The sequence below is a fragment of the Lepidochelys olivacea genome, assembly GCF_965140295.1.
Source record: "Lepidochelys olivacea isolate rLepOli2 genome assembly, chromosome: 13".
Taxonomy (NCBI): domain Eukaryota; kingdom Metazoa; phylum Chordata; order Testudines; family Cheloniidae; genus Lepidochelys; species Lepidochelys olivacea.
In genome coordinates this window covers 35,551,597-35,577,243 of record NC_140423.1, presented here as the reverse complement: position 1 = coordinate 35,577,243, position 25,647 = coordinate 35,551,597, and the positions used below count along the sequence as shown (strand labels likewise).

The 25,647-nt window shown below is 62.2% G+C and overlaps 1 protein-coding gene across 2 annotated transcripts; it reads left to right on the top strand.

Moving 5' to 3' along the window:
• The first annotated feature begins 545 nt into the window (after nucleotides 1-545).
• Nucleotides 546-23,651, top strand: TTC5 (tetratricopeptide repeat domain 5). Of its 2 annotated transcripts, none has more exons than XM_084645938.1 (10): nucleotides 546-1,096; nucleotides 18,819-18,951; nucleotides 19,197-19,408; nucleotides 19,711-19,861; nucleotides 20,361-20,452; nucleotides 20,562-20,618; nucleotides 21,083-21,229; nucleotides 21,324-21,538; nucleotides 21,819-21,963; nucleotides 22,790-23,651. In XM_084645938.1, the coding sequence occupies exons 1-10, from the start codon at nucleotides 1,094-1,096 to the stop codon at nucleotides 22,907-22,909; spliced, it is 1,275 nt and encodes a 424-aa protein (XP_084502064.1). In that variant the 5' UTR covers nucleotides 546-1,093; the 3' UTR covers nucleotides 22,910-23,651. The 2 variants fall into 2 exon arrangements, with proteins under 2 accessions (XP_084502064.1, XP_084502063.1); XM_084645937.1 differs by lacking the exon at nucleotides 546-1,096 and adding an exon at nucleotides 16,114-16,272.
• The last annotated feature ends 1,996 nt before the right edge of the window (nucleotides 23,652-25,647 follow it).

The following is a 25,647-nucleotide window of genomic DNA, read 5'->3' as shown; positions in this document are numbered from 1 at the left end:
GTGGCAACTCCTGTCCTGCGGGGATGGCTGGGCTAGGCTCCCCGGTCCAGGTGTTGTGCTCTGTCTCCTGGTGTACAGAGTCACAGCGATGTCCAGGTATGGCCTGGCTGTGTCCCCACTCGACGGGGCCAGGCTAAATACAAGCATTGCTTCTGTGACACTGCACCCCATATTCATCATGGGGGGACGATTATGATCATTATGACATAATTATAATGCAATTTGTACAAGATGAATCTTGTGAGGTGTCATTGGAAAAGTTATGATTTGCTGAATATTATTATCCTATGTGTCCTATATTGACAGGTTTCAGAGTAACAGCCGTGTTAGTCTGTATTCGCAAAAAGAAAAGGAGTACTTGTGGCACCTTAGAGACTAACCAATTTATTAGAGCATAAGCTTTCGTGAGCTACAGCTCACTTCCTCAGATGCATCTGAGGAAGTGAGCTGTAGCTCACGAAAGCTTATGCTCTAATAAATTGGTTAGTCTCTAAGGTGCCACAAGTACTCCTTTTCTTTTTGTGTCCTATATTATTATCCTATGTGAATATTATTATCCTATCCTATCCTATTACCATTTTTGTGTCTAAAGTTATGGATATTGACTATGTATCTGTATTTCAAATGTAGTTACACCTGGGTGACACTCACTGGGGAAGATGCTTCCAGTCTAGATAGTTGGGAAGGGCCTATTCAGGGTAATGGGCCATTAGGAAAAACAACAGGCCTTAGGAGAAGTTTATTTCCCACCTGGTGAGCCTTCCTGAGAATGCTCCAGACAACCTGTAAGTAATGGCTGCTATGACTCTGCAAGGGTATGTGACCAGGCCACATGACTCTGACCTCCATTTGGGTACCTGTATTTTTCCACAAACTGGTCTGAGACCCAAGTTTGAAACAAAGGGTTCCCGCTATATGGAAAATCTATATAAGACAGGGAGTGACATCATCTATTGTTCTTCACTCCCCCACAACTCAACACCTGAGAGAAGCTCTGGAAGAAAAGGACTTGGAGTGGGGTTCCGGAGCCCAAGCTGCAAAGCAAGCTCAGCTTGTGCCTTGACAACCTGCAAGCCTGCTTGTGTCATCAGTCATGGTGAGAAATAGCTAATTCATATCCAGTCTTTCTAGTATCTTAGGATCAGTTTGCATTTTTGTTTATTTACTAGGTAATCTGCTTTGATCTTTTGCTATCCCTTATAATCACTCAGTCTATCTTTTTGTAGTTAATAAACTTGTTTTATGTTTTAATCTAAACCAATGAGCCTTTAACTAAATGTCTGGGGAAAAATTTCAACTTGGTTAACACAAGTTTGTTGCATATTCCTCTCCACATCCTCTCCAGGTAATAAATTCATACTGGTCGGAGTTTTGACCAGGGCACAGCAGTACAGCTCTGGCGTCCTAAGTTGGGAAGCTGAGGGTACCTTGGCTGTAGCCTCTCTATTGTTTGGTCAGCCTGCATGTAACTGCAGCTGGGTGTGTCCCTGCCTGTGCAAATGCTGGTAAGAGTGTAAGTCTGGGAGTGGTCTACAGTTTATCACAGCAGCACAGTGTGAGAGGGAGCCCAGGCTGGTAGGTCAGAGGGTTCAGTGGAACCCCACTTCCAGGTGGCACCACAGGGGGAACCAGTCACAACTTCAACCCCATGCACCAGGAGTCAGGGCACAATGCCTGGAGCAGGGAACCGAGCCCAGCCAGCCCCAGGACAGGAGCTGCTTCAACTGGGACATGGGGCTTGGCATCAAAAAAGGACAGTCCCACAAAACCCAAGACTATTGGGAGGTTTGTAGGGCTGCCACCTCTGAGATGCAAAAACATGGGACAACCGCAATGGTCCTGAGACTGTCACACTGGACAGCTGGCAGCACGTACCAGGCTCCCAGACCGACTTCCCAGGACAGCTACGAAGGGATGATCCTGGAGAAACATGGATATTGGCAACCCTAGCAGGGCATGGAATTAAAAAGAGATCCCTGAAGTGGGCGAGGTGGGCAGTGTGGAGACCCCAGGCTCGGCTATAGAGGGCTGGTAAATGGGGGGAGGTGTGGGGACCAATGCCAGAACTGTGTGTGAGTGTGTGTGAATGTAGGGGTTGTGTGTGGAAGGGGGGGGAGGAATACAGGAGCTGTGGGGGGAGGGAGCAATCGGCTGAGTACGTTTGTGCAGAGCAATACAGGGGTAGTGGCGGTGGTGGTGTGCAGTACAGGAGCCCTCTGTGTGCAGAGCAATGCAGGGGTTGTGGGGAGTGCAGTTCAAGAGCTGGGTGTGTGCAGAGCAATGCAAGGGCTCTGGGCGGAGGGTGCAGAAGAGAGACTGGGGGTGTGTGTGCAGTGCAGGGACTGTGTGTGCAGAGTAATGCCGGGGCTGTGTGTCTGGGGGGGTGTAGTGCAGGAGCTATGTGAGTGCAGATGAATGTAGGGGCTGTGGGGGGTGCAGGAGCTGTGTGTGTGTTTGTGTGTGTGCAGAGCAATGCGGGGCTGTGTGTCTGGGGGGTGTCGCAATACGGGGCTGTGTGTCTGGGGGGTGTCGCGATGCAGGGGCTGGTGGGGGGTGCAGAGCAATGCGGGGCTGTGTGTCTGGGGGGTGTCGCGATGCGGGGCTGTGTGTCTGGGGGGTGCAGAGCAATGCGGGGCTGTGTGTCTGGGGGGTGTCGCGATGCAGGGCTGTGTGTCTGGGGGGTGCAGAGCGATGCGGGGCTGTGTGTCTGGGGGGTGCAGAGCAATGCGGGGCTGTGTGTCTGGGGGGTGTCGCGATGCGGGGCTGTGTGTCTGGGGGGTGCAGAGCAATGCGGGGCTGTGTGTCTGGGGGGTGTCGCGATGCAGGGCTGTGTGTCTGGGGGGTGCAGAGCAATGCGGGGCTGTGTGTCTGGGGGGTGTCGCGGTGCAGGGGCTGTGTGTCTGGGGGGTGTCGCGATGCGGGGCTGTGTGTCTGGGGGGTGTCGCGATGCAGGGCTGTGTGTCTGGGGGGTGTCGCGATGCGGGGCTGTGTGTCTGGGGGGTGCAGAGCAATGCGGGGCTGTGTGTCTGGGGGGTGTCGCGATGCAGGGCTGTGTGTCTGGGGGGTGCAGAGCAATGCGGGGCTGTGTGTCTGGGGGGTGTCGCGGTGCAGGGGCTGTGTGTCTGGGGGGTGTCGCGATGCGGGGCTGTGTGTCTGGGGGGTGCAGAGCAATGCGGGGCTGTGTGTCTGGGGGGTGTCGCGATGCGGGGCTGTGTGTCTGGGGGGTGTCGCGATGCAGGGGCTGGTGGGAGGTGCAGAGCAATGCGGGGCTGTGTGTCTGGGGGGTGCAGAGCAATGCGGGGCTGTGTGTCTGGGGGGTGTCGCGGTGCAGGGGCTGTGTGTCTGGGGGGTGCAGAGCAATGCGGGGCTGTGTGTCTGGGGGGTGTCGCGGTGCAGGGGCTGTGTGTCTGGGGGGTGTCGCGATGCGGGGCTGTGTGTCTGGGGGGTGCAGAGCGATGCAGGGGCTGTGTGTCTGGGGGGTGCAGAGCAATGCGGGGCTGTGTGTCTGGGGGGTGCAGAGCAATGCGGGGCTGTGTGTCTGGGGGGTGTCGCGGTGCAGGGGCTGTGTGTCTGGGGGGTGCAGAGCAATGCGGGGCTGTGTGTCTGGGGGGTGTCGCGGTGCAGGGGCTGTGTGTCTGGGGGGTGTCGCGATGCAGGGGCTGTGTGTCTGGGGGGTGCAGAGCAATGCGGGGCTGTGTGTCTGGGGGGTGTCGCAATGCGGGGCTGTGTGTCTGGGGGGTGTCGCGGTGCAGGGGCTGTGTGTCTGGGGGGTGCAGAGCAATGCGGGGCTGTGTGTCTGGGGGGTGTCGCGATGCAGGGGCTGTGTGTCTGGGGGGTGTCGCGGTGCAGGGGCTGTGTGTCTGGGGGGTGCAGAGCAATGCGGGGCTGTGTGTCTGGGGGGTGTCGCGATGCAGGGCTGTGTGTCTGGGGGGTGTCGCAATGCGGGGCTGTGTGTCTGGGGGGTGTCGCGATGCAGGGGCTGTGTGTCTGGGGGGTGCAGAGCAATGCGGGGCTGTGTGTCTGGGGGGTGTCGCGATGCAGGGGCTGTGTGTCTGGGGGGTGTCGCAATGCGGGGCTGTGTGTCTGGGGGGTGCAGAGCAATGCGGGGCTGTGTGTCTGGGGGGTGTCGCGATGCGGGGCTGTGTGTCTGGGGGGTGTCGCGGTGCAGGGGCTGTGTGTCTGGGGGGTGCAGAGCAATGCGGGGCTGTGTGTCTGGGGGGTGTCGCGGTGCAGGGGCTGTGTGTCTGGGGGGTGTCGCGATGCGGGGCTGTGTGTCTGGGGGGTGCAGAGCAATGCGGGGCTGTGTGTCTGGGGGGTGTCGCAATGCGGGGCTGTGTGTCTGGGGGGTGTCGCAGTGCAGGGGCTGTGTGTCTGGGGGGTGTCGCGATGCAGGGGCTGGTGGGGGGTGCAGAGCAATGCGGGGCTGTGTGTCTGGGGGGTGTCGCGATGCGGGGCTGTGTGTCTGGGGGGTGTCGCGGTGCAGGGGCTGTGTGTCTGGGGGGTGCAGAGCAATGCGGGGCTGTGTGTCTGGGGGGTGCAGAGCAATGCGGGGCTGTGTGTCTGGGGGGTGTCGCGGTGCAGGGGCTGTGTGTCTGGGGGGTGTCGCGATGCAGGGGCTGTGTGTCTGGGGGGTGTCGCAATGCGGGGCTGTGTGTCTGGGGGGTGCCGCGATGCGGGGCTGTGTGTCTGGGGGGTGCAGAGCAATGCGGGGCTGTGTGTCTGGGGGGTGTCGCGGTGCAGGGGCTGTGTGTCTGGGGGGTGTCGCGATGCGGGGCTGTGTGTCTGGGGGGTGCAGAGCAATGCGGGGCTGTGTGTCTGGGGGGTGTTGCAATGCGGGGCTGTGTGTCTGGGGGGTGTCGCAATGCGGGGCTGTGTGTCTGGGGGGTGTCGCAGTGCAGGGGCTGTGTGTCTGGGGGGTGTCGCGATGCAGGGGCTGGTGGGGGGTGCAGAGCAATGCGGGGCTGTGTGTCTGGGGGGTGTCGCGATGCGGGGCTGTGTGTCTGGGGGGTGTCGCGGTGCAGGGGCTGTGTGTCTGGGGGGTGCAGAGCAATGCGGGGCTGTGTGTCTGGGGGGTGCAGAGCAATGCGGGGCTGTGTGTCTGGGGGGTGTCGCGGTGCAGGGGCTGTGTGTCTGGGGGGTGTCGCGATGCAGGGGCTGTGTGTCTGGGGGGTGTCGCAATGCGGGGCTGTGTGTCTGGGGGGTGCCGCGATGCGGGGCTGTGTGTCTGGGGGGTGCAGAGCAATGCGGGGTTGTGTGTCTGGGGGGTGTCGCGATGCAGGGCTGTGTGTCTGGGGGGTGCAGAGCAATGCGGGGCTGTGTGTCTGGGGGGTGTCGCGGTGCAGGGGCTGTGTGTCTGGGGGGTGTCGCGATGCGTGGCTGTGTGTCTGGGGGGTGTCGCGATGCAGGGCTGTGTGTCTGGGGGGTGTCGCGATGCGGGGCTGTGTGTCTGGGGGGTGCAGAGCAATGCGGGGCTGTGTGTCTGGGGGGTGTCGCGATGCAGGGCTGTGTGTCTGGGGGGTGCAGAGCAATGCGGGGCTGTGTGTCTGGGGGGTGTCGCGGTGCAGGGGCTGTGTGTCTGGGGGGTGTCGCGATGCGGGGCTGTGTGTCTGGGGGGTGTCGCGATGCAGGGCTGTGTGTCTGGGGGGTGTCGCGATGCGGGGCTGTGTGTCTGGGGGCTGTCGCGATGCGGGGCTGTGTGTCTGGGGGGTGCAGAGCAATGCGGGGCTGTGTGTCTGGGGGGTGTCGCGATGCGGGGCTGTGTGTCTGGGGGGTGTCGCGATGCAGGGGCTGGTGGGGGGTGCAGAGCAATGCGGGGCTGTGTGTCTGGGGGGTGCAGAGCAATGCGGGGCTGTGTGTCTGGGGGGTGCAGAGCAATGCGGGGCTGTGTGTCTGGGGGGTGTCGCGGTGCAGGGGCTGTGTGTCTGGGGGGTGCAGAGCAATGCGGGGCTGTGTGTCTGGGGGGTGTCGCGGTGCAGGGGCTGTGTGTCTGGGGGGTGTCGCGATGCGGGGCTGTGTGTCTGGGGGGTGTCGCGGTGCAGGGGCTGTGTGTCTGGGGGGTGTCGCGGTGCAGGGGCTGTGTGTCTGGGGGGTGCAGAGCGATGCAGGGGCTGTGTGTCTGGGGGGTGCAGAGCAATGCGGGGCTGTGTGTCTGGGGGGTGCAGAGCAATGCGGGGCTGTGTGTCTGGGGGGTGTCGCGGTGCAGGGGCTGTGTGTCTGGGGGGTGCAGAGCAATGCGGGGCTGTGTGTCTGGGGGGTGTCGCGGTGCAGGGGCTGTGTGTCTGGGGGGTGTCGCGGTGCAGGGGCTGTGTGTCTGGGGGGTGCAGAGCAATGCGGGGCTGTGTGTCTGGGGGGTGTCGCGGTGCAGGGGCTGTGTGTCTGGGGGGTGTCGCGATGCAGGGGCTGTGTGTCTGGGGGGTGCAGAGCAATGCGGGGCTGTGTGTCTGGGGGGTGTCGCAATGCGGGGCTGTGTGTCTGGGGGGTGTCGCGGTGCAGGGGCTGTGTGTCTGAGGGGTGCAGAGCAATGCGGGGCTGTGTGTCTGGGGGGTGTCGCGATGCAGGGCTGTGTGTCTGGGGGGTGTCGCAATGCGGGGCTGTGTGTCTGGGGGGTGTCGCGATGCAGGGGCTGTGTGTCTGGGGGGTGCAGAGCAATGCGGGGCTGTGTGTCTGGGGGGTGTCGCGATGCAGGGGCTGTGTGTCTGGGGGGTGTCGCGGTGCAGGGGCTGTGTGTCTGGGGGGTGTCGCGGTGCAGGGGCTGTGTGTCTGGGGGGTGCAGAGCAATGCGGGGCTGTGTGTCTGGGGGGTGTCGCGATGCAGGGCTGTGTGTCTGGGGGGTGTCGCAATGCGGGGCTGTGTGTCTGGGGGGTGTCGCGATGCAGGGGCTGTGTGTCTGGGGGGTGCAGAGCAATGCGGGGCTGTGTGTCTGGGGGGTGTCGCGATGCAGGGGCTGTGTGTCTGGGGGGTGTCGCAATGCGGGGCTGTGTGTCTGGGGGGTGCAGAGCAATGCGGGGCTGTGTGTCTGGGGGGTGTCGCGATGCGGGGCTGTGTGTCTGGGGGGTGTCGCGGTGCAGGGGCTGTGTGTCTGGGGGGTGCAGAGCAATGCGGGGCTGTGTGTCTGGGGGGTGTCGCGGTGCAGGGGCTGTGTGTCTGGGGGGTGTCGCGATGCGGGGCTGTGTGTCTGGGGGGTGCAGAGCAATGCGGGGCTGTGTGTCTGGGGGGTGCAGAGCAATGCGGGGCTGTGTGTCTGGGGGGTGTCGCAATGCGGGGCTGTGTGTCTGGGGGGTGTCGCAATGCGGGGCTGTGTGTCTGGGGGGTGTCGCAGTGCAGGGGCTGTGTGTCTGGGGGGTGTCGCGATGCAGGGGCTGGTGGGGGGTGCAGAGCAATGCGGGGCTGTGTGTCTGGGGGGTGTCGCGGTGCAGGGGCTGTGTGTCTGGGGGGTGTCGCGGTGCAGGGGCTGTGTGTCTGGGGGGTGTCGCGATGCGGGGCTGTGTGTCTGGGGGGTGTCGCGGTGCAGGGGCTGTGTGTCTGGGGGGTGCAGAGCAATGCGGGGCTGTGTGTCTGGGGGGTGCAGAGCAATGCGGGGCTGTGTGTCTGGGGGGTGTCGCGGTGCAGGGGCTGTGTGTCTGGGGGGTGTCGCGATGCAGGGGCTGTGTGTCTGGGGGGTGTCGCGATGCAGGGCTGTGTGTCTGGAGGGTGCAGAGCGATGCAGGGGCTGTGTGTCTGGGGGGTGCAGAGCAATGCGGGGCTGTGTGTCTGGGGGGTGTCGCGGTGCAGGGGCTGTGTGTCTGGGGGGTGTCGCGATGCGGGGCTGTGTGTCTGGGGGGTGTCGTGGTGCAGGGGCTCTGTGTCTGGGGGGTGTCGCGGTGCAGGGGCTGTGTGTCTGGGGGGTGCAGAGCGATGCAGGGGCTGTGTGTCTGGGGGGTGCAGAGCAATGCGGGGCTGTGTGTCTGGGGGGTGCAGAGCAATGCGGGGCTGTGTGTCTGGGGGGTGTCGCGGTGCAGGGGCTGTGTGTCTGGGGGGTGCAGAGCAATGCGGGGCTGTGTGTCTGGGGGGTGTCGCGGTGCAGGGGCTGTGTGTCTGGGGGGTGTCGCGGTGCAGGGGCTGTGTGTCTGGGGGGTGTCGCGGTGCAGGGGCTGTGTGTCTTGGGGGTGCAGAGCAATGCGGGGCTGTGTGTCTGGGGGGTGTCGCGGTGCAGGGGCTGTGTGTCTGGGGGGTGTCGCGATGCAGGGGCTGTGTGTCTGGGGGGTGCAGAGCAATGCGGGGCTGTGTGTCTGGGGGGTGTCGCAATGCGGGGCTGTGTGTCTGGGGGGTGTCGCGGTGCAGGGGCTGTGTGTCTGGGGGGTGCAGAGCAATGCGGGGCTGTGTGTCTGGGGGGTGTCGCGATGTAGGGGCTGTGTGTCTGGGGGGTGTCGCGGTGCAGGGGCTGTGTGTCTAGGGGGTGCAGAGCAATGCGGGGCTGTGTGTCTGGGGGGTGTCGCGATGCAGGGCTGTGTGTCTGGGGGGTGTCGCGGTGCAAGGGCTGTGTGTCTGGGGGGTGTCGCAATGCGGGGCTGTGTGTCTGGGGGGTGCAGAGCAATGCGGGGCTGTGTGTCTGGGGGGTGTCGCGATGCGGGGCTGTGTGTCTGGGGGGTGTCGCGGTGCAGGGGCTGTGTGTCTGGGGGGTGCAGAGCAATGCGGGGCTGTGTGTCTGGGGGGTGTCGCGGTGCAGGGGCTGTGTGTCTGGGGGGTGTCGCGATGCGGGGCTGTGTGTCTGGGGGGTGTCGCGGTGCAGGGGCTGTGTGTCTGGGGGGTGCAGAGCAATGCGGGGCTGTGTGTCTGGGGGGTGTCGCGATGCAGGGCTGTGTGTCTGGGGGGTGTCGCGGTGCAGGGGCTGTGTGTCTGGGGGGTGTCGCGATGCAGGGCTGTGTGTCTGGGGGGTGTCGCAATGCGGGGCTGTGTGTCTGGGGGGTGTCGCGGTGCAGGGGCTGTGTGTCTGGGGGGTGCAGAGCAATGCGGGGCTGTGTGTCTGGGGGGTGTCGCGATGCAGGGCTGTGTGTCTGGGGGGTGTCGCAATGCGGGGCTGTGTGTCTGGGGGGTGCAGAGCAATGCGGGGCTGTGTGTCTGGGGGGTGCAGAGCAATGCGGGGCTGTGTGTCTGGGGGGTGTCGCAATGCGGGGCTGTGTGTCTGGGGGGTGTCGCGGTGCAGGGGCTGTGTGTCTGGGGGGTGTCGCGATGCAGGGGCTGTGTGTCTGGGGGGTGCAGAGCAATGCGGGGCTGTGTGTCTGGGGGGTGTCGCGGTGCAGGGGCTGTGTGTCTGGGGGGTGTCGCAATGCGGGGCTGTGTGTCTGGGGGGTGTCGCGATGCGGGGCTGTGTGTCTGGGGGGTGTCGCAATGCGGGGGCTGGTGGGGGGTGCAGAGCAATGCGGGGCTGTGTGTCTGGGGGGTGTCGCGATGCAGGGGCTGTGTGTCTGGGGGGTGCAGAGCAATGCGGGGCTGTGTGTCTGGGGGGTGTCACGGTGCAGGGGCTGTGTGTCTGCGGGGTGTCGCGATGCAGGGGCTGTGTGTCTGGGGGGTGTCGCGATGCGGGGCTGTGTGTCTGGGGGGTGTCGCGGTGCAGGGGCTGTGTGTCTGGGGGGTGTCGCAATTCGGGGCTGTGTGTCTGGGGGGTGTCGCGATGCAGGGGCTGTGTGTCTGGGGGGTGGAGAGCAATGCGGGGCTGTGTGTCTGGGGGGTGTCGCGATGCGGGGCTGTGTGTCTGGGGGGTGTCGCGATGCAGGGGCTGTGTGTCTGGGGGGTGTCGCGATGCGGGGCTGTGTGTCTGGGGGGTGTCGCGGTGCAGGGGCTGTGTGTCTGGGGGGTGTCGCGATGCAGGGGCTGTGTGTCTGGGGGGTGCAGAGCGATGCAGGGGCTGTGTGTCTGGGGGGTGCAGAGCAATGCGGGGCTGTGTGTCTGGGGGGTGTCGCGATGCGGGGCTGTGTGTCTGGGGGGTGCAGAGCAATGCGGGGCTGCGTGTCTGGGGGGTGTCGCGATGCAGGGGCTGTGTGTCTGGGGGGTGCAGAGCAATGCGGGGCTGTGTGTCTGGGGGGTGTCGCGATGCGGGGCTGTGTGTCTGGGGGGTGCAGAGCAATGCGGGGCTGTGTGTCTGGGGGGTGTCGCGGTGCAGGGGCTGTGTGTCTGAGGGGTGTCGCGATGCAGGGGCTGTGTGTCTGGGGGGTGCAGAGCAATGCGGGGCTGTGTGTCTGGGGGGTGTCGCGGTGCAGGGGCTGTGTGTCTGAGGGGTGTCGCGATGTGGGGCTGTGTGTCTGGGGGGTGCAGAGCAATGCGGGGCTGTGTGTCTGGGGGGTGTCGCGGTGCAGGAGCTGTGTGTCTGGGGGTTGTCGCGATGCGGGGCTGTGTGTCTGGGGGGTGCAGAGCAATGCGGGTCTGTGTGTCTGGGGGGTGTCGCGGTGCAGGGGCTGTGTGTCTGGGGGGTGTCGCGATGCGGGGCTGTGTGTCTGGGGGGTGCAGAGCAATGCGGGGCTGTGTGTCTGGGGGGTGTCGCGGTGCAGGGGCTGTGTGTCTGGGGGGTGTCGCGGTGCAGGGGCTGTGTGTCTGGGGGGTGTCGCGATGCGGGGCTGTGTGTCTGGGGGGTGTCGCGATGCAGGGGCTGTGTGTCTGGGGGGTGCAGAGTAATGCGGGGCTGTGTGTCTGGGGGGTGCAGAGCAATGCGGGGCTGTGTGTCTGGGGGGTGTCGCGGTGCAGGGGCTGTGTGTCTGGGGGGTGTCGCGATGCGGGGCTGTGTGTCTGGGGGGTGTCGCGATGCAGGGGCTGTGTGTCTGGGGGGTGCAGAGCAATGCGGGGCTGTGTGTCTGGGGGGTGTCGCGATGCGGGGCTGTGTGTCTGGGGGGTGTCGCGGTGCAGGGGCTTTGTGTCTGGGGGGTGCAGAGCAATGCGGGGCTGTGTGTCTGGGGGGTGCAGAGCAATGCGGGGCTGTGTGTCTGGGGGGTGTCGCGATGCAGGGGCTGTGTGTCTGGGGGGTGCAGAGCAATGCGGGGCTGTGTGTCTGGGGGGTGTCGCGATGCGGGGCTGTGTGTCTGGGGGGTGTCGCGATGCAGGGGCTGTGTGTCTGGGGGGTGCAGAGCAATGCGGGGCTGTGTGTCTGGGGGGTGTCGCGGTGCAGGGGCTGTGTGTCTGGGGGGTGTCGCGATGCAGGGCTGTGTGTCTGGGGGGTGTCGCGATGCGGGGCTGTGTGTCTGGGGGGTGCAGAGCAATGCGGGGCTGTGTGTCTGGGGGGTGCAGAGCAATGCGGGGCTGTGTGTCTGGGGGGTGTCGCGGTGCAGGGGCTGTGTGTCTGGGGGGTGTCGCGATGCAGGGGCTGTGTGTCTGGGGGGTGTCGCGATGCGGGGCTGTGTGTCTGGGGGGTGTCGCGGTGCAGGGGCTGTGTGTCTGGGGGGTGTCGCAATACGGGGCTGTGTGTCTGGGGGGTGTCGCGATGCAGGGGCTGTGTGTCTGGGGGGTGCAGAGCAATGCGGGGCTGTGTGTCTGGGGGGTGTCGCGATGCGGGGCTGTGTGTCTGGGGGGTGTCGCGATGCAGGGGCTGTGTGTCTGGGGGGTGTCGCGATGCGGGGCTGTGTGTCTGGGGGGTGTCACGGTGCAGGGGCTGTGTGTCTGGGGGGTGTCGCGATGCAGGGGCTGTGTGTCTGGGGGGTGCAGAGCAATGCGGGGCTGTGTGTCTGGGGGGTGTCGCGATGCAGGGGCTGTGTGTCTGGGGGGTGTCGCGGTGCAGGGGCTGTGTGTCTGGGGGGTGTCGCGGTGCAGGGGCTGTGTGTCTGGGGGGTGCAGAGCAATGCGGGGCTGTGTGTCTGGGGGGTGCAGAGCAATGCGGGGCTGTGTGTCTCGGGGGTGCAGAGCGATGCAGGGGCTGTGTGTCTGGGGGGTGCAGAGCAATGCGGGGCTGTGTGTCTGGGGGGTGCAGAGCAATGCGGGGCTGTGTGTCTGGGGGTTGTCGCGATGCGGGGCTGTGTGTCTGGGGGGTGTCACGGTGCAGGGGCTGTGTGTCTGGGGGGTGCAGAGCAATGCGGGGCTGTGTGTCTGGGGGGTGTCGCGATGCGGGGCTGTGTGTCTGGGGGGTGCAGAGCAATGCGGGGCTGTGTGTCTCGGGGGTGTCGCGGTGCAGGGGCTGTGTGTCTGGGGGGTGTCGCGGTGCAGGGCTGTGTGTCTGGGGGGTGTCGCGATGCGGGGCTGTGTGTCTGGGGGGTGTTGCAATGCGGGGCTGTGTGTCTGGGGGGTGCAGAGCAATGCGGGGCTGTGTGTCTGGGGGGTGCAGAGCAATGCGGGGCTGTGTGTCTGGGGGGTGTCGCGGTGCAGGGGCTGTGTGTCTGGGGGGTGTCGCGATGCGGGGCTGTGTGTCTGGGGGGTGCAGAGCAATGCGGGGCTGTGTGTCTGGGGGGTGTCGCGATGCAGGGGCTGTGTGTCTGGGGGGTGGAGAGCAATGCGGGGCTGTGTGTCTGGGGGGTGTCGCGATGCGGGGCTGTGTGTCTGGGGGGTGTCGCGATGCAGGGGCTGTGTGTCTGGGGGGTGTCGCGATGCGGGGCTGTGTGTCTGGGGGGTGTCGCGGTGCAGGGGCTGTGTGTCTGGGGGGTGTCGCGATGCAGGGGCTGTGTGTCTGGGGGGTGCAGAGCGATGCAGGGGCTGTGTGTCTGGGGGGTGCAGAGCAATGCGGGGCTGTGTGTCTGGGGGGTGTCGCGATGCGGGGCTGTGTGTCTGGGGGGTGCAGAGCAATGCGGGGCTGCGTGTCTGGGGGGTGTCGCGATGCAGGGGCTGTGTGTCTGGGGGGTGCAGAGCAATGCGGGGCTGTGTGTCTGGGGGGTGTCGCGATGCGGGGCTGTGTGTCTGGGGGGTGCAGAGCAATGCGGGGCTGTGTGTCTGGGGGGTGTCGCGGTGCAGGGGCTGTGTGTCTGAGGGGTGTCGCGATGCAGGGGCTGTGTGTCTGGGGGGTGCAGAGCAATGCGGGGCTGTGTGTCTGGGGGGTGTCGCGGTGCAGGGGCTGTGTGTCTGAGGGGTGTCGCGATGTGGGGCTGTGTGTCTGGGGGGTGCAGAGCAATGCGGGGCTGTGTGTCTGGGGGGTGTCGCGGTGCAGGAGCTGTGTGTCTGGGGGTTGTCGCGATGCGGGGCTGTGTGTCTGGGGGGTGCAGAGCAATGCGGGTCTGTGTGTCTGGGGGGTGTCGCGGTGCAGGGGCTGTGTGTCTGGGGGGTGTCGCGATGCGGGGCTGTGTGTCTGGGGGGTGCAGAGCAATGCGGGGCTGTGTGTCTGGGGGGTGTCGCGGTGCAGGGGCTGTGTGTCTGGGGGGTGTCGCGGTGCAGGGGCTGTGTGTCTGGGGGGTGTCGCGATGCGGGGCTGTGTGTCTGGGGGGTGTCGCGATGCAGGGGCTGTGTGTCTGGGGGGTGCAGAGTAATGCGGGGCTGTGTGTCTGGGGGGTGCAGAGCAATGCGGGGCTGTGTGTCTGGGGGGTGTCGCGGTGCAGGGGCTGTGTGTCTGGGGGGTGTCGCGATGCGGGGCTGTGTGTCTGGGGGGTGTCGCGATGCAGGGGCTGTGTGTCTGGGGGGTGCAGAGCAATGCGGGGCTGTGTGTCTGGGGGGTGTCGCGATGCGGGGCTGTGTGTCTGGGGGGTGTCGCGGTGCAGGGGCTTTGTGTCTGGGGGGTGCAGAGCAATGCGGGGCTGTGTGTCTGGGGGGTGCAGAGCAATGCGGGGCTGTGTGTCTGGGGGGTGTCGCGATGCAGGGGCTGTGTGTCTGGGGGGTGCAGAGCAATGCGGGGCTGTGTGTCTGGGGGGTGTCGCGATGCGGGGCTGTGTGTCTGGGGGGTGTCGCGATGCAGGGGCTGTGTGTCTGGGGGGTGCAGAGCAATGCGGGGCTGTGTGTCTGGGGGGTGTCGCGGTGCAGGGGCTGTGTGTCTGGGGGGTGTCGCGATGCAGGGCTGTGTGTCTGGGGGGTGTCGCGATGCGGGGCTGTGTGTCTGGGGGGTGCAGAGCAATGCGGGGCTGTGTGTCTGGGGGGTGCAGAGCAATGCGGGGCTGTGTGTCTGGGGGGTGTCGCGGTGCAGGGGCTGTGTGTCTGGGGGGTGTCGCGATGCAGGGGCTGTGTGTCTGGGGGGTGTCGCGATGCGGGGCTGTGTGTCTGGGGGGTGTCGCGGTGCAGGGGCTGTGTGTCTGGGGGGTGTCGCAATACGGGGCTGTGTGTCTGGGGGGTGTCGCGATGCAGGGGCTGTGTGTCTGGGGGGTGCAGAGCAATGCGGGGCTGTGTGTCTGGGGGGTGTCGCGATGCGGGGCTGTGTGTCTGGGGGGTGTCGCGATGCAGGGGCTGTGTGTCTGGGGGGTGTCGCGATGCGGGGCTGTGTGTCTGGGGGGTGTCGCGGTGCAGGGGCTGTGTGTCTGGGGGGTGTCGCGATGCAGGGGCTGTGTGTCTGGGGGGTGCAGAGCAATGCGGGGCTGTGTGTCTGGGGGGTGTCGCGATGCAGGGGCTGTGTGTCTGGGGGGTGTCGCGGTGCAGGGGCTGTGTGTCTGGGGGGTGCAGAGCAATGCGGGGCTGTGTGTCTGGGGGGTGCAGAGCAATGCGGGGCTGTGTGTCTCGGGGGTGCAGAGCGATGCAGGGGCTGTGTGTCTGGGGGGTGCAGAGCAATGCGGGGCTGTGTGTCTGGGGGGTGCAGAGCAATGCGGGGCTGTGTGTCTGGGGGTTGTCGCGATGCGGGGCTGTGTGTCTGGGGGGTGTCACGGTGCAGGGGCTGTGTGTCTGGGGGGTGCAGAGCAATGCGGGGCTGTGTGTCTGGGGGGTGTCGCGATGCGGGGCTGTGTGTCTGGGGGGTGCAGAGCAATGCGGGGCTGTGTGTCTCGGGGGTGTCGCGGTGCAGGGGCTGTGTGTCTGGGGGGTGTCGCGGTGCAGGGCTGTGTGTCTGGGGGGTGTCGCGATGCGGGGCTGTGTGTCTGGGGGGTGTTGCAATGCGGGGCTGTGTGTCTGGGGGGTGCAGAGCAATGCGGGGCTGTGTGTCTGGGGGGTGCAGAGCAATGCGGGGCTGTGTGTCTGGGGGGTGTCGCGGTGCAGGGGCTGTGTGTCTGGGGGGTGTCGCGATGCGGGGCTGTGTGTCTGGGGGGTGTCGCGGTGCAGGGGCTGTGTGTCTGGGGGGTGTCGCAATACGGGGCTGTGTGTCTGGGGGGTGTCGCGATGCAGGGGCTGTGTGTCTGGGGGGTGCAGAGCAATGCGGGGCTGTGTGTGTGGGGGGTGTCGCGATGCGGGGCTGTGTGTCTGGGGGGTGTCGCGATGCAGGGGCTGTGTGTCTGGGGGGTGCAGAGCAATGCGGGGCTGTGTGTCTGGGGGGTGTCGCGATGCAGGGGCTGTGTGTCTGGGGGGTGTCGCGGTGCAGGGGCTGTGTGTCTGGGGGGTGCAGAGCGATGCAGGGGCTGTGTGTCTGGGGGGTGCAGAGCAATGCGGGGCTGTGTGTCTGGGGGGTGCAGAGCAATGCGGGGCTGTGTGTCTGGGGGGTGTCGCGGTGCAGGGGCTGTGTGTCTGGGGGGTGCAGAGCAATGCGGGGCTGTGTGTCTGGGGGGTGTCGCGATGCGGGGCTGTGTGTCTGGGGGGTGCAGAGCAATGCGGGGCTGTGTGTCTGGGGGGTGTCGCGATGCGGGGCTGTGTGTCTGGGGGGTGCAGAGCAATGCGGGGCTGTGTGTCTGGGGGGTGTTGCGATGCGGGGCTGTGTGTCTGGGGGGTGCAGAGCAATGCGGGGCTGTGTGTCTGGGGGGTGTCGCGATGCGGGGCTGTGTGTCTGGGGGGTGCAGAGTAATGCGGGGCTGTGTGTCTGGGGGGTGTCGCGATGCGGGGCTGTGTGTCTGGGGGGTGTCGCGGTGCAGGGGCTGTGTGTCTGGGGGGTGTCGCAATACGGGGCTGTGTGTCTGGGGGGTGTCGCGGTGCAGGGGCTGTGTGTCTGGGGGGTGCAGAGCAATGCGGGGCTGTGTGTCTGGGGGGTGTTGCGATGCGGGGCTGTGTGTCTGGGGGGTGCAGAGCAATGCGGGGCTGTGTGTCTGGGGGGTGTCGCGATGCGGGGCTCTGTGTCTGGGGGGTGTGGCAAGGGCGTGGTTGCGGGCGCGGGGGAGGGAGAGCCAGCGGCGCTGTGCAGCATTCCCCCGCCGACCCTGTAGATGTCCCTGCTCGGCCCGCAGCCCAGCCCGGAGCGCGCCGAGGCGCAGGGAGGGGCGGAGCTCAGCTCAGCTCGCAATCATGGCTGAGGAGGGAGCCGGAGGAAGCCGCCAGGCCTTGCAAACCCTGCAGGTACCGGGGGGGCTGCTGCCTGGCTGAGTGGCCACGGCCGGGGGCGCGAACTCTGCGTCTGCCGGTTCCTGCGGGCTGTGAGACACACACACAGCGAGGCACAGACACTCCGATCGCCCCGTACGCACACAGATATGCACACACATACAGACACACAAAGCAGTGTGCACACACGAGCAAAGCACAGACACACACCGATGCACGTGCACTGATCCCTGCGTGCACACACACACAATGAAACACGACACACATTCTGATCCCTGCACAAAAACACACACACACCCCGTCACTCATCCCTGCGCACACACTGATCCCTGCTCGCACACGATGCACCCACACAATGACACACACACTGATTCCTGCACAAACACAGAGAGGTGCACACACACAAATCCTTTTGTTACATGCACAGACACACACACGGAGCCTTGCCCTATATCTCCCTTACAGTGCCTTCTGCTTTTGCAATCCCTGTGTGTGAATTAACCTCTTCCCTTTGTCATGTGTTTTTCCCTGCACTCTCTCTCTCAGCATCTGGGTGGGTTTAGCCATTTTCCTTTTGCTCTTTAAAGTCCCCAGCCCAAGATGGGTGCAAATAACAGGCCTGTAATGGGAAACAGCCTGTAAAATGCCCTGGGATGTAACATTTGTACACTGCCTTTATCAACTGTGTATTGGGTTTGTAATTAAAATCATTAGCAGATGGAGGGGGGAGGAATCTGACTGTGTTAGGGTCACTGAGATTTGCGGCTTTAAGAGGCCATCTGGGGCACTAGACTTGGGTCCCATTTCCACTTCCACCATTGAGCTTGGGGAGGTCACTTCCCCCTCTGTGCCTCACTTTCCCTGTTTATAAAATGGGGAGATGGTCATTCCTTTGCCTGTTTAGACAGGGGAGCTTTTCAGAGCAGGGTCTGTCTCCCACTGTGTCTGTGCAGCGCCCGGCACAATAGGGGGCCTCTGTCAGGGTCTGTGCAGCGCCTGGCACAATGGGGGCCCTGATCTCGGTCGGGGTCTGTGCAGCGCCCGGCACAATGGGGGCCCTGATCTCGGTCGGGGTCTGTGCAGCGCCCGGCACAATGGGGGCCCTGATCTCGGTCGGGGTCTGTGCAGCGCCCGGCACAATGCGGGCCCTGATCTCGGTCGGGGTCTGTGCAGCGCCCGGCACAATGCGGGCCCTGATCTCGGTCGGGGTCTGTGCAGCGCCCGGCACAATGCGGGCCCTGATCTCGGTCGGGGTCTGTGCAGCGCCCGGCACAATGCGGGCCCTGATCTCGGTCGGGGTCTGTGCAGCGCCCGGCACAGTGGGGGCCCTGATCTCGGTCGGGGTCTGTGCAGCGCCCGGCACAGTGGGGGCCCTGATCTCGGTCGGGGTCTGTGCAGCGCCCGGCACAATGCGGGCCCTGATCTCGGTCGGGGTCTGTGCAGCGCCCTGCACAGTGGGGGCCCTGATCTCGGTCGGGGTCTGTGCAGCGCCCTGCACAGTGGGGGCCCTGATCTCGGTCGGGGTCTGTGCAGCGCCCTGCACAGTGGGGGCCCTGATCTCGGTTGGGGTCTGTGCAGCGCCCTGCACAGTGGGGGCCCTGATCTCGGTCGGGGTCTGTGCAGTGCCCGGCACAATGTGCGCTCTGACGTTGGACAAGAGCTACCATAAGACATATTATTAATAATAACCGTGGTGAAAGCCATGAGAGGCTGCACAGGTGATACGTCAGGTGATAGGGCTCATATCTACAGATTGATCCTCTGGGCACTTAGAATGATACCCAAGTGTGATCATGGCCTCGCTGTGCTGGTACCGCACAGACCTCTAATAAGATCGGAATCCTGTTGTGCCAGGTGCTGCCAAGACCCTGACTGAAGTGAGGGCCCATTGTGCCGGATGCTGCACAGACCCACAGTGAGACAGTGCCTCCCTGAAGAGCTTGTCATCTAAAAATTGATGAGATCAGAACAGCGTATTGGATTGGGAAGCCCAGTTCCCAGGAATTAGCTCTCTGGAGCTGGGACAGCCATTTTGTTCTGTGTTTGTACAGGTTTCAGAAGCTTATGCTCAAATAAATTGGTTAGTCTCTAAGGTGCCACAAGTCCTCCTTTTTTCTTTTTTGTGTTTGTACAGCATCTAGCACAAAGGAGCCCTGGGCCATGACTGGGCTCCTAGGCGCTATGGTAATACATATAATAATGGGAACTGATTTCCAGATTCCTTAGCCAGCTTTGAAAATCCCAACCTAGGCATGGAGAGATTCAGTTACAGGGATTTGCAAATGAGGCCAAAGGAGTTAGGAGCTCAGTTGGCTTTCAGTGTCATTTGGGGGCCTCATTCCTTTAGGCTCCTTTGAAATTCCTAGCCTACTGACTTACCCAAGGTTACAGGCATAGTCTCCGGTAAAACTGGGCTTTGAACGCAGGTTTCTTGAGTGCTAGTCCAGTGCCTTAACTGCCAGGCTACATGCCCCCTTAGGCAGCTGCTGCTAGGGTGTAGTTTACTGATGTGCTCCTTCCCACCCCTGCCTCTCTCATCCACCTGTCCCTCATCCTCACAGGAATTGGTCGATGGCCTGTACTATTTCCGGGATCACTACTTTGAAAGCCACAGCATGGAGGATGCTGGGAGAAAGCAGCAGGACGTGGTGGAGGAAATGGAGAAAACACTACAGCAGATGGGCGAGATAGATGGTAACCGGGTATAAGAGGGAAATGCAAGCCCTCCCCTAGAGGGGAAAACCTGGTATCCCATTCCCCACCCCCATGAGCCAGCCAGACCTAGGGCCCCCTGGGGCTGGATTGGAGCTGGCACTCCCTAGAAGGGAAAGGCCTCATGCCACATTCCTCACTCCCTGACCCAGCCAGCCCAATGCCCTGGGGCCGGAGGGGATTTGAGCCACAGGCTATGCCCTCCCTTTGCGGCTCTATCTCTCCAGGCTGTTCCCAGGGCCGGGCTCAGGCGTTGATGCTGAAGGGGAAGGCTCTGAACATTACACCTGACTACAATCCCGAGGCTGAGGAGCTGCTGGCCAAGGCTGTGAAGCTGGACCCGGAGCTGGTGGAGGCCTGGAACCAGCTGGGCGAGGCCTACTGGAAAAAGGGTGACATCACAGCAGCCCACACCTGCTTCTCTGGGGCCCTGGGGCATGTGAGTTCCACCTCCAGGCATACCGGTGGGCTGGGGTGGCCAATACCAGGGATAGAAAGGGGAGAGACCCAGCTGCCCATTGGAGGGCTGGGTAGCTGGGGCCAAGGGGCCGATCTGGGGGGAGAGGTGGGGACTGGGCTGAGGGACTGATCCTGGGAAGGGGAGACAGGGCTGGTTGGGCCGAAGGGCCGATTGAGGGGTGCGGAGGGAAGGAGAGACAAGGCTGGCTGATCTGAAGGCAGAGGACGGGAGGCGAGAAGCCGGGCTGAGTCGCTGACCCTGGCTCCGTGTCTCCTCCACAGCGGAAGAACAAGGTCTCGCTGCAGAATCTGTCGATGGTGCTGCGGCAGCTGCGAGCCGAGAGCACAGAGCAGCACGCCCAGAATGTCATGGACAGTGTCCGGCAGGCCAAGCTGGCTGTCCAGATGGATATGCGGGATGGCCGCTCGTGGTGTGAGTGACAGCCCCTTTCCTGCCCCCAGGCACCGCTCCTGTTAACTCCCTGCTTCAAGGGACACTGGGACCCAACATTGTACCAGTTGGGAAGGGCTCAGGCTTCTCAGTATGCTCTGCAACTTCCTGCCCTTCACCTGACTCTGTGGGGAGGATAATGTACCCCAGCAATATCCCTACATTCAATCCTCCATTTTCAGCTATGTCTCACCATCCCTCCATTCAACCCACCATCCTCAGCTATATCCATCCCTCCATCCATTCAACCTCCATCCTCAGTGTCCCGCCATCCCTCCATCCTTAGCTGTAGCCATCCATTCCCCTCAGCTATATGCCTCAGTCTGTCCATCCTCAGCTATAACCATCTCTCCACCCATCCTCAGCTGTAGTCATCCATTTAATCCTCTATTCACAGCTATATGCCTCCAACCAGCCAGCTGTTCATCTTCTTTGATGTCCGTGTGTTCTCCGTGCTAACCTCTGTGTCTCTCTGCCGCAGACATCTTGGGAAATGCCTACCTCTCGCTGTTTTTCAACACCGGCCAGAACCCCAGTATCTCCCAGCAGGCCCTAAGTGCCTATGCCCAGGCGGTAGGTACTGCCCTGTCTTCTGCTGGTTGCAAGGGAGCCCTGTGCTGCAGGGAGCAGGGCAGAAGGCTCAGCAGGGGGCGCTCTGATGTTGATTTCCTCTCCACACTAGGAAAAGGTGGATCCTACAGCATCCTGTAACCCGGACCTGCACCTCAACAGAGCTACGGTGAGAAGGTGGGAGGGAGGGGAGTGGAAGGTGTGACTGAAAGGTGTCAGGGGCTCAGGAGGGGCACTCTCCCCTGGGAGGCAGTGCCAGCATCAGTGTCCCAGTGTGGTTTTAGGGGGCTCTGTGTCCCTGTGCCTGCTGCCCCCTGCTGGAAGAAATGAGCCCTGCTCCAGTGTGTGTGCGTCACTGCTACTTTCTGGCTAACCACTAGACCCCACTCTCCTCCCAGAGCCAGGAATTGAACCCAGGAATCCTGATTCCCTGCGCACGCTGCTCTAACCCAGTAGGGGCTTCTCCCTACTCCCCTCACACTTTGAGCCAGGAATGGAAACCAGGAGTGCTTGCTCCCAGCCCCCTCACTCTAACCCACTAGACCCCCTCAGGCCTGCAACAGAACCCAGGAGTCCTGGTGCCAAGCCCCACTGCTGTAACAGTAGCACTATGCTGTGTTTCACTTGGGATAGCTGCATAAATATGAGGAGAATTACACGGAGGCCCTGGAGGGGTTTTCCCATGCTGCGGCCCTTGATCCAACCTGGCCCGAACCCCAGCAGCGCCACCAGCAGCTTCTGGATTTCCTGGAGCGACTCACCAGTCTCCTGGAGAACAAGGTAGAGCATCTCCCCTGCTCCCTGCCCTTCCCTGGCTGGCCTACAGGGAGACATGTCTCAGTCAGTGACCCTGCTCTCCTTCCTCCCCCTGCAGGGCAAAGTGAAGGTTAAGAAGCTGCAGAGCATGTTGGGAAGCCTGCGCCCATCCCAGCTGGGCCCCTGTGGGGATGGGCGGTACCAGGGGTCCTCAGGCCAGAAGGTGGCACTGGAGCATCGGCTTCTGAGTGCCCTACAGCCAGGTGTGAACACGGGGGCCGTAGTGCTGGGAAGGGTGATCTTCAGCCTCACCACGGATGAGAAGGTGCCCTTGTGAGTACCATCTTCCCATCCCTCCAACTTCAGTGCTTTCTGTTGATGTTGCCTATTCTCCTGCTACACATCTGTCAGTCCTGAGCTCTGTCCATTCTGAGCTCTGTCCATCTGTGTGTCCTGAACTCCATCCATCCGTTTCCTCAGTTCCGTACACCCATCCAGCCATTCTCATAGCCATCCATGTGGCTTTCCATCTATGCATCCTCAGCACCATCCATCCATCCCCTCACCTCCTGTCCCATCACCTTACTCACACTCTCGCCTGGTTTTCTGGCAGCACATTCGGCCTGGCTGACTCCAAGGGCCCCTGTTTTGCTGTCACTGTTTATAACATGGTCCAGAGCTGGGGTGTGCTCATCGGCGACTCAGTGGCCATCCCTGAGCCGCATCTCCGGCATCACCACGTCCAGCACCAGGGCAAGGTGAGTGTGGCTCGGTCCTCCCTGCCCCTGGCTTAGTGCTGGTGGGATTCCTAGCCCTGGCCCTGTGGGTGGAGGGATATGGGAAGACACCAGAGATAGCAGGTTGATATAGGACTGTAGCTCTTCGTCAGTTTAAAGATTAATCCCCACCCTTTCCTCATGCCCCTCCCTCCACCTGTTGTATCTTCCCACCCCCACTGTGGTGGCGGAAGGCATGAATGAACTCGAGACTTCCTGTCTGCTACGTGCATCACTTCCTATGTGAGCTGTTAGACCTCAGTTACAGGGCCACAGACGCCAGATGGGGCCTTTGTCACAGTACGATGGGGGCGATGTGTCTTTCCCAGCCCCCTTGTTATGGGGTAGAGGAAATGACTTTGAATTGGGGGAGGGGGGTTGCAATTCCCTACCCCAATAATCACTCCCATGTCCAGGGAAGCAGAAGCCCACTAACTGCCCAGCAAGGAAAGAGTTAATTTTCACACCGTTGCTGGGAGACTGGGCACCTCCTCCCTCACTAGAACACATCTCAGTCTTCTGCAGGAAGGTGGGAGGACGACACACTGGCTCTTCAGGTTTTTTACAGCTGCCTAGGGAATTTGGGCTCTTGACACTTGTTAAATTTGGGCACCCAGATCCCTTAGGCAGGTTTAAAAACCTCAGCACATGAAATGAAAATCACCATCAGTAGGAGTTAACAGTGGAATTTGCCCTGCCTCATAGATGGGTGGGGAATTTTTCAACCCATAATGTGCAAACAGTCATCAGTAGGATTCAGAGTTAACCACCCTTCTGACTGACTTCTCTGTCTTCACGGTACCCCCAGAGCTTCTCCTTCCCTGGGATCCGTCTGGATACCCCACTCCTGCTGGTGGTGAACGGCAAGATGCAGGGACCTGGCAACCAGGCGGCAGCTACTGTGGCATACCGAGCACAGAGCGAATGATGCTGTGGGGAGGGAATGTGCAAAGATAGCTCCTTGCCCTCCATGCTGCTGCTGGAGGGGTCGGACTTGTCCTGTTTTCTGCTGCCCCCTAGTGGGTCCCATAAGTATAATGGCTTTGAGAGGCTTGTGGGGCAGCAGGGGATTTACAACTGGGTATGGAGGCAAAGGATGGGGACTGAGTGATTTCTCCCCCTCCCCCCAAAAGAGGGACAGAGGTCCCTCTTTTTCCACTCTCTCTCCACTCAACATTGTCCAATCTCCCATAGCAATGAGCTCTACCCAGGCTCTGCCCCTGGTACCCCAATAAATCACTCCAATGAGCTGATCCCAGGTGTGAAGAAATTGCACTGGGACTAGGAGACCTCTACCAAGGCCACCAATGGCTCTTCCATCTGCACCTGTGCCCTGCCTTTTCTCCTTTTCCACACTCCCCCTTCCTGTTTCCTTCCCATGGGCTGGAATCACTGGCCCTGACCCCCCTTGGTTTGTCTGGCTTATGACATGGGGACGTTCAAAGGTTATTAAGGGGTGTTGTAGCTGCCTAGTCCCTATAGGTTTGGGGGTCGGACTTCCTTAGGGCCCTTTCACAGTGGGTGTGGCCCAGGGCCCTGCTCTGTGTGTGTGTGTGTACAGAGCGGTGGTATATTTCTTTTGGAAGGTTCTTTTTGTTTTATCATATGTTTAAAGGTTGTTGTTTTTCTTTTGTAATAAATAAATAATGAATAAAATCTGTTATCGATGAGGTCCATGGTCGGTGAGTGGTGTCAGTCGGTCCCTCCCCCTACACAATCACCTGTCTGTCTGTCTCTTTAACTACTGTTCGATGGTCACAATGTGTCGAGTATTTCTCTCAGGAAGGCAAATGGAGATGCAGCCCTGGTCAGCTCTGACTCTGAGCAGCTGATCAGTCCCCCGGGACTAAGGCAGCCCCACAGTGCAGAGGGAAAACTACTCAGATAGCAGAGGTGACTCGGGCAGATCCATTGAGAGTTTACACAGTGAGTAGGCACCAGCAGCTGGCCCGTGTCAGTCGACTCAGGCTTCTGGGGCTCAGGCTGCGGAGCTGTTTCACTGCTGTGTAGATGTCAGGGCTCTAGGACCCTGCGAAGTTGGAGGTTCCCAGCTATCTAGTTGCTGTGTAGACATACACTTATCCTCCAAATCCCACTCAGCTGCTGCCTAACCTGGTGCGTTCCTAAATTGCGGTTAGTGGGCCAGCGTCAGCCCCCTCAGCCCTGACCCCTGGCTCAGTCTAAGCCCTGGAGGAGGAGGGGACGCTTCTGCATACTCCAGAGCAGCGGTTCTCAACCTTTTTTCATTGGCGGGCTCCTAAAAAGTTTTGAATGGCGATGCAGACTTCTTTGGAAATTTTGAGTGGCAGCATGGAGCCATTGGAAATCTACGTCTCTACATGTAGCTGGATTCTGGTCAGTCCGTTTTCAGTCTGAGTCTTTCGCAGACCCTGGAGCACCGGTTGAGAACCACTGCTCTAGAGCTCTGTGGTTGGAGCACTTACCTGGGATGGAGGAGACCCCAGTTGAGATCCTTATTATAGGGTCCTGCCTGGTGGGAGGACACATTCTGATCCAGGTCTTTTCTAAGCCTCATATGGGTGTCAGATAACCAAACAGCCACGAGCTGGTGGGACTGACTGTGGGCCAGTGGTCAGGGCACCTAGCCGGGAGGGGGAAAGTCAGGCTCAAGTCTCTGAGCCAAGGACAGCATCATACGAAGTGGAACAACAGAGACCAAGGGCCAGCCCCACTGCACGTCCCAGTGCCCCTGCACGGTAGGATACCTGCGGACAAATATCCTGGAAGTTCCCCCTTATTGGGCTGGCCCCAGGGATCCACCCAGCTCCACAGGGCCAGGCTTCCCCATCTTGGCCTGGGGGCACCAGTGATCCCTGTCTCTCTCTGGGGTTCCCCGGCTGGGCCAAACTCCTGGGGGACGCTTGTTCCATCCCTGCAGGGCGCAGTGTCCTCAGGCCGGATCTGCAGCAACACCAAACAGCCTTTTCAACCCAAGGGGACCCTTTATCAGTCCTCTGGCTGCAGGCTGCCAGGCTTTGGGTTGGTAGGAGGGAGGCAGACTTGGGTTACAGTTCCTGTTGGTGAGAGCTGGGGCCTGTCCATGCCCTGCTCCCCCACGCCCCATTCTGCTGTCTTTGGCCCTCAGTCCCCAGCACGCAAGTTACCTGGGTGAGCCCAGCTCTCATTGACAGAGTTACCTCCCCCCCCCCCCCACCATGTCTTTGTCCTCCAGATACAGCCACCAACACGTTCAGCTGGCTCTGCAGCTAGGGGTTTGTCTTCGGTCCCTGAGGTTCCCCGCATCTCTCTAGGGTCTTCCATCCTAACGTGCAATCCAGAAGGTCCTAGTGGCTCTGTGAATACCTGGCCTGGTCTGTCGTGGCCTAGGGAGAGATCCGATTCCTTCCCCCAGGGGGCAAGGGCCGCCAAGGGGATCAGCCCAGAGCCGTACGGATGGTTCATAAAACGATTTAGGGAAATTCACAGGTTCATCCTAGGTCCCACAGAGGGGTCCCAGTTGTGATAGGTGCCTGCGACCCTTTGAAGGGTCAGACTTTGGCCCCACCCCTCCCTCGGCATTTCCCTTTGGTTAGTTTTGGTGGCTCCAGGCTGTAGTTACCCGTCTATCCCTATGCATGGTCTGTGGAGCCTGGGCACCTACCTAGGGGCTCTGGATTGCATGGGGCAGCAGGAACCTAAACGTTA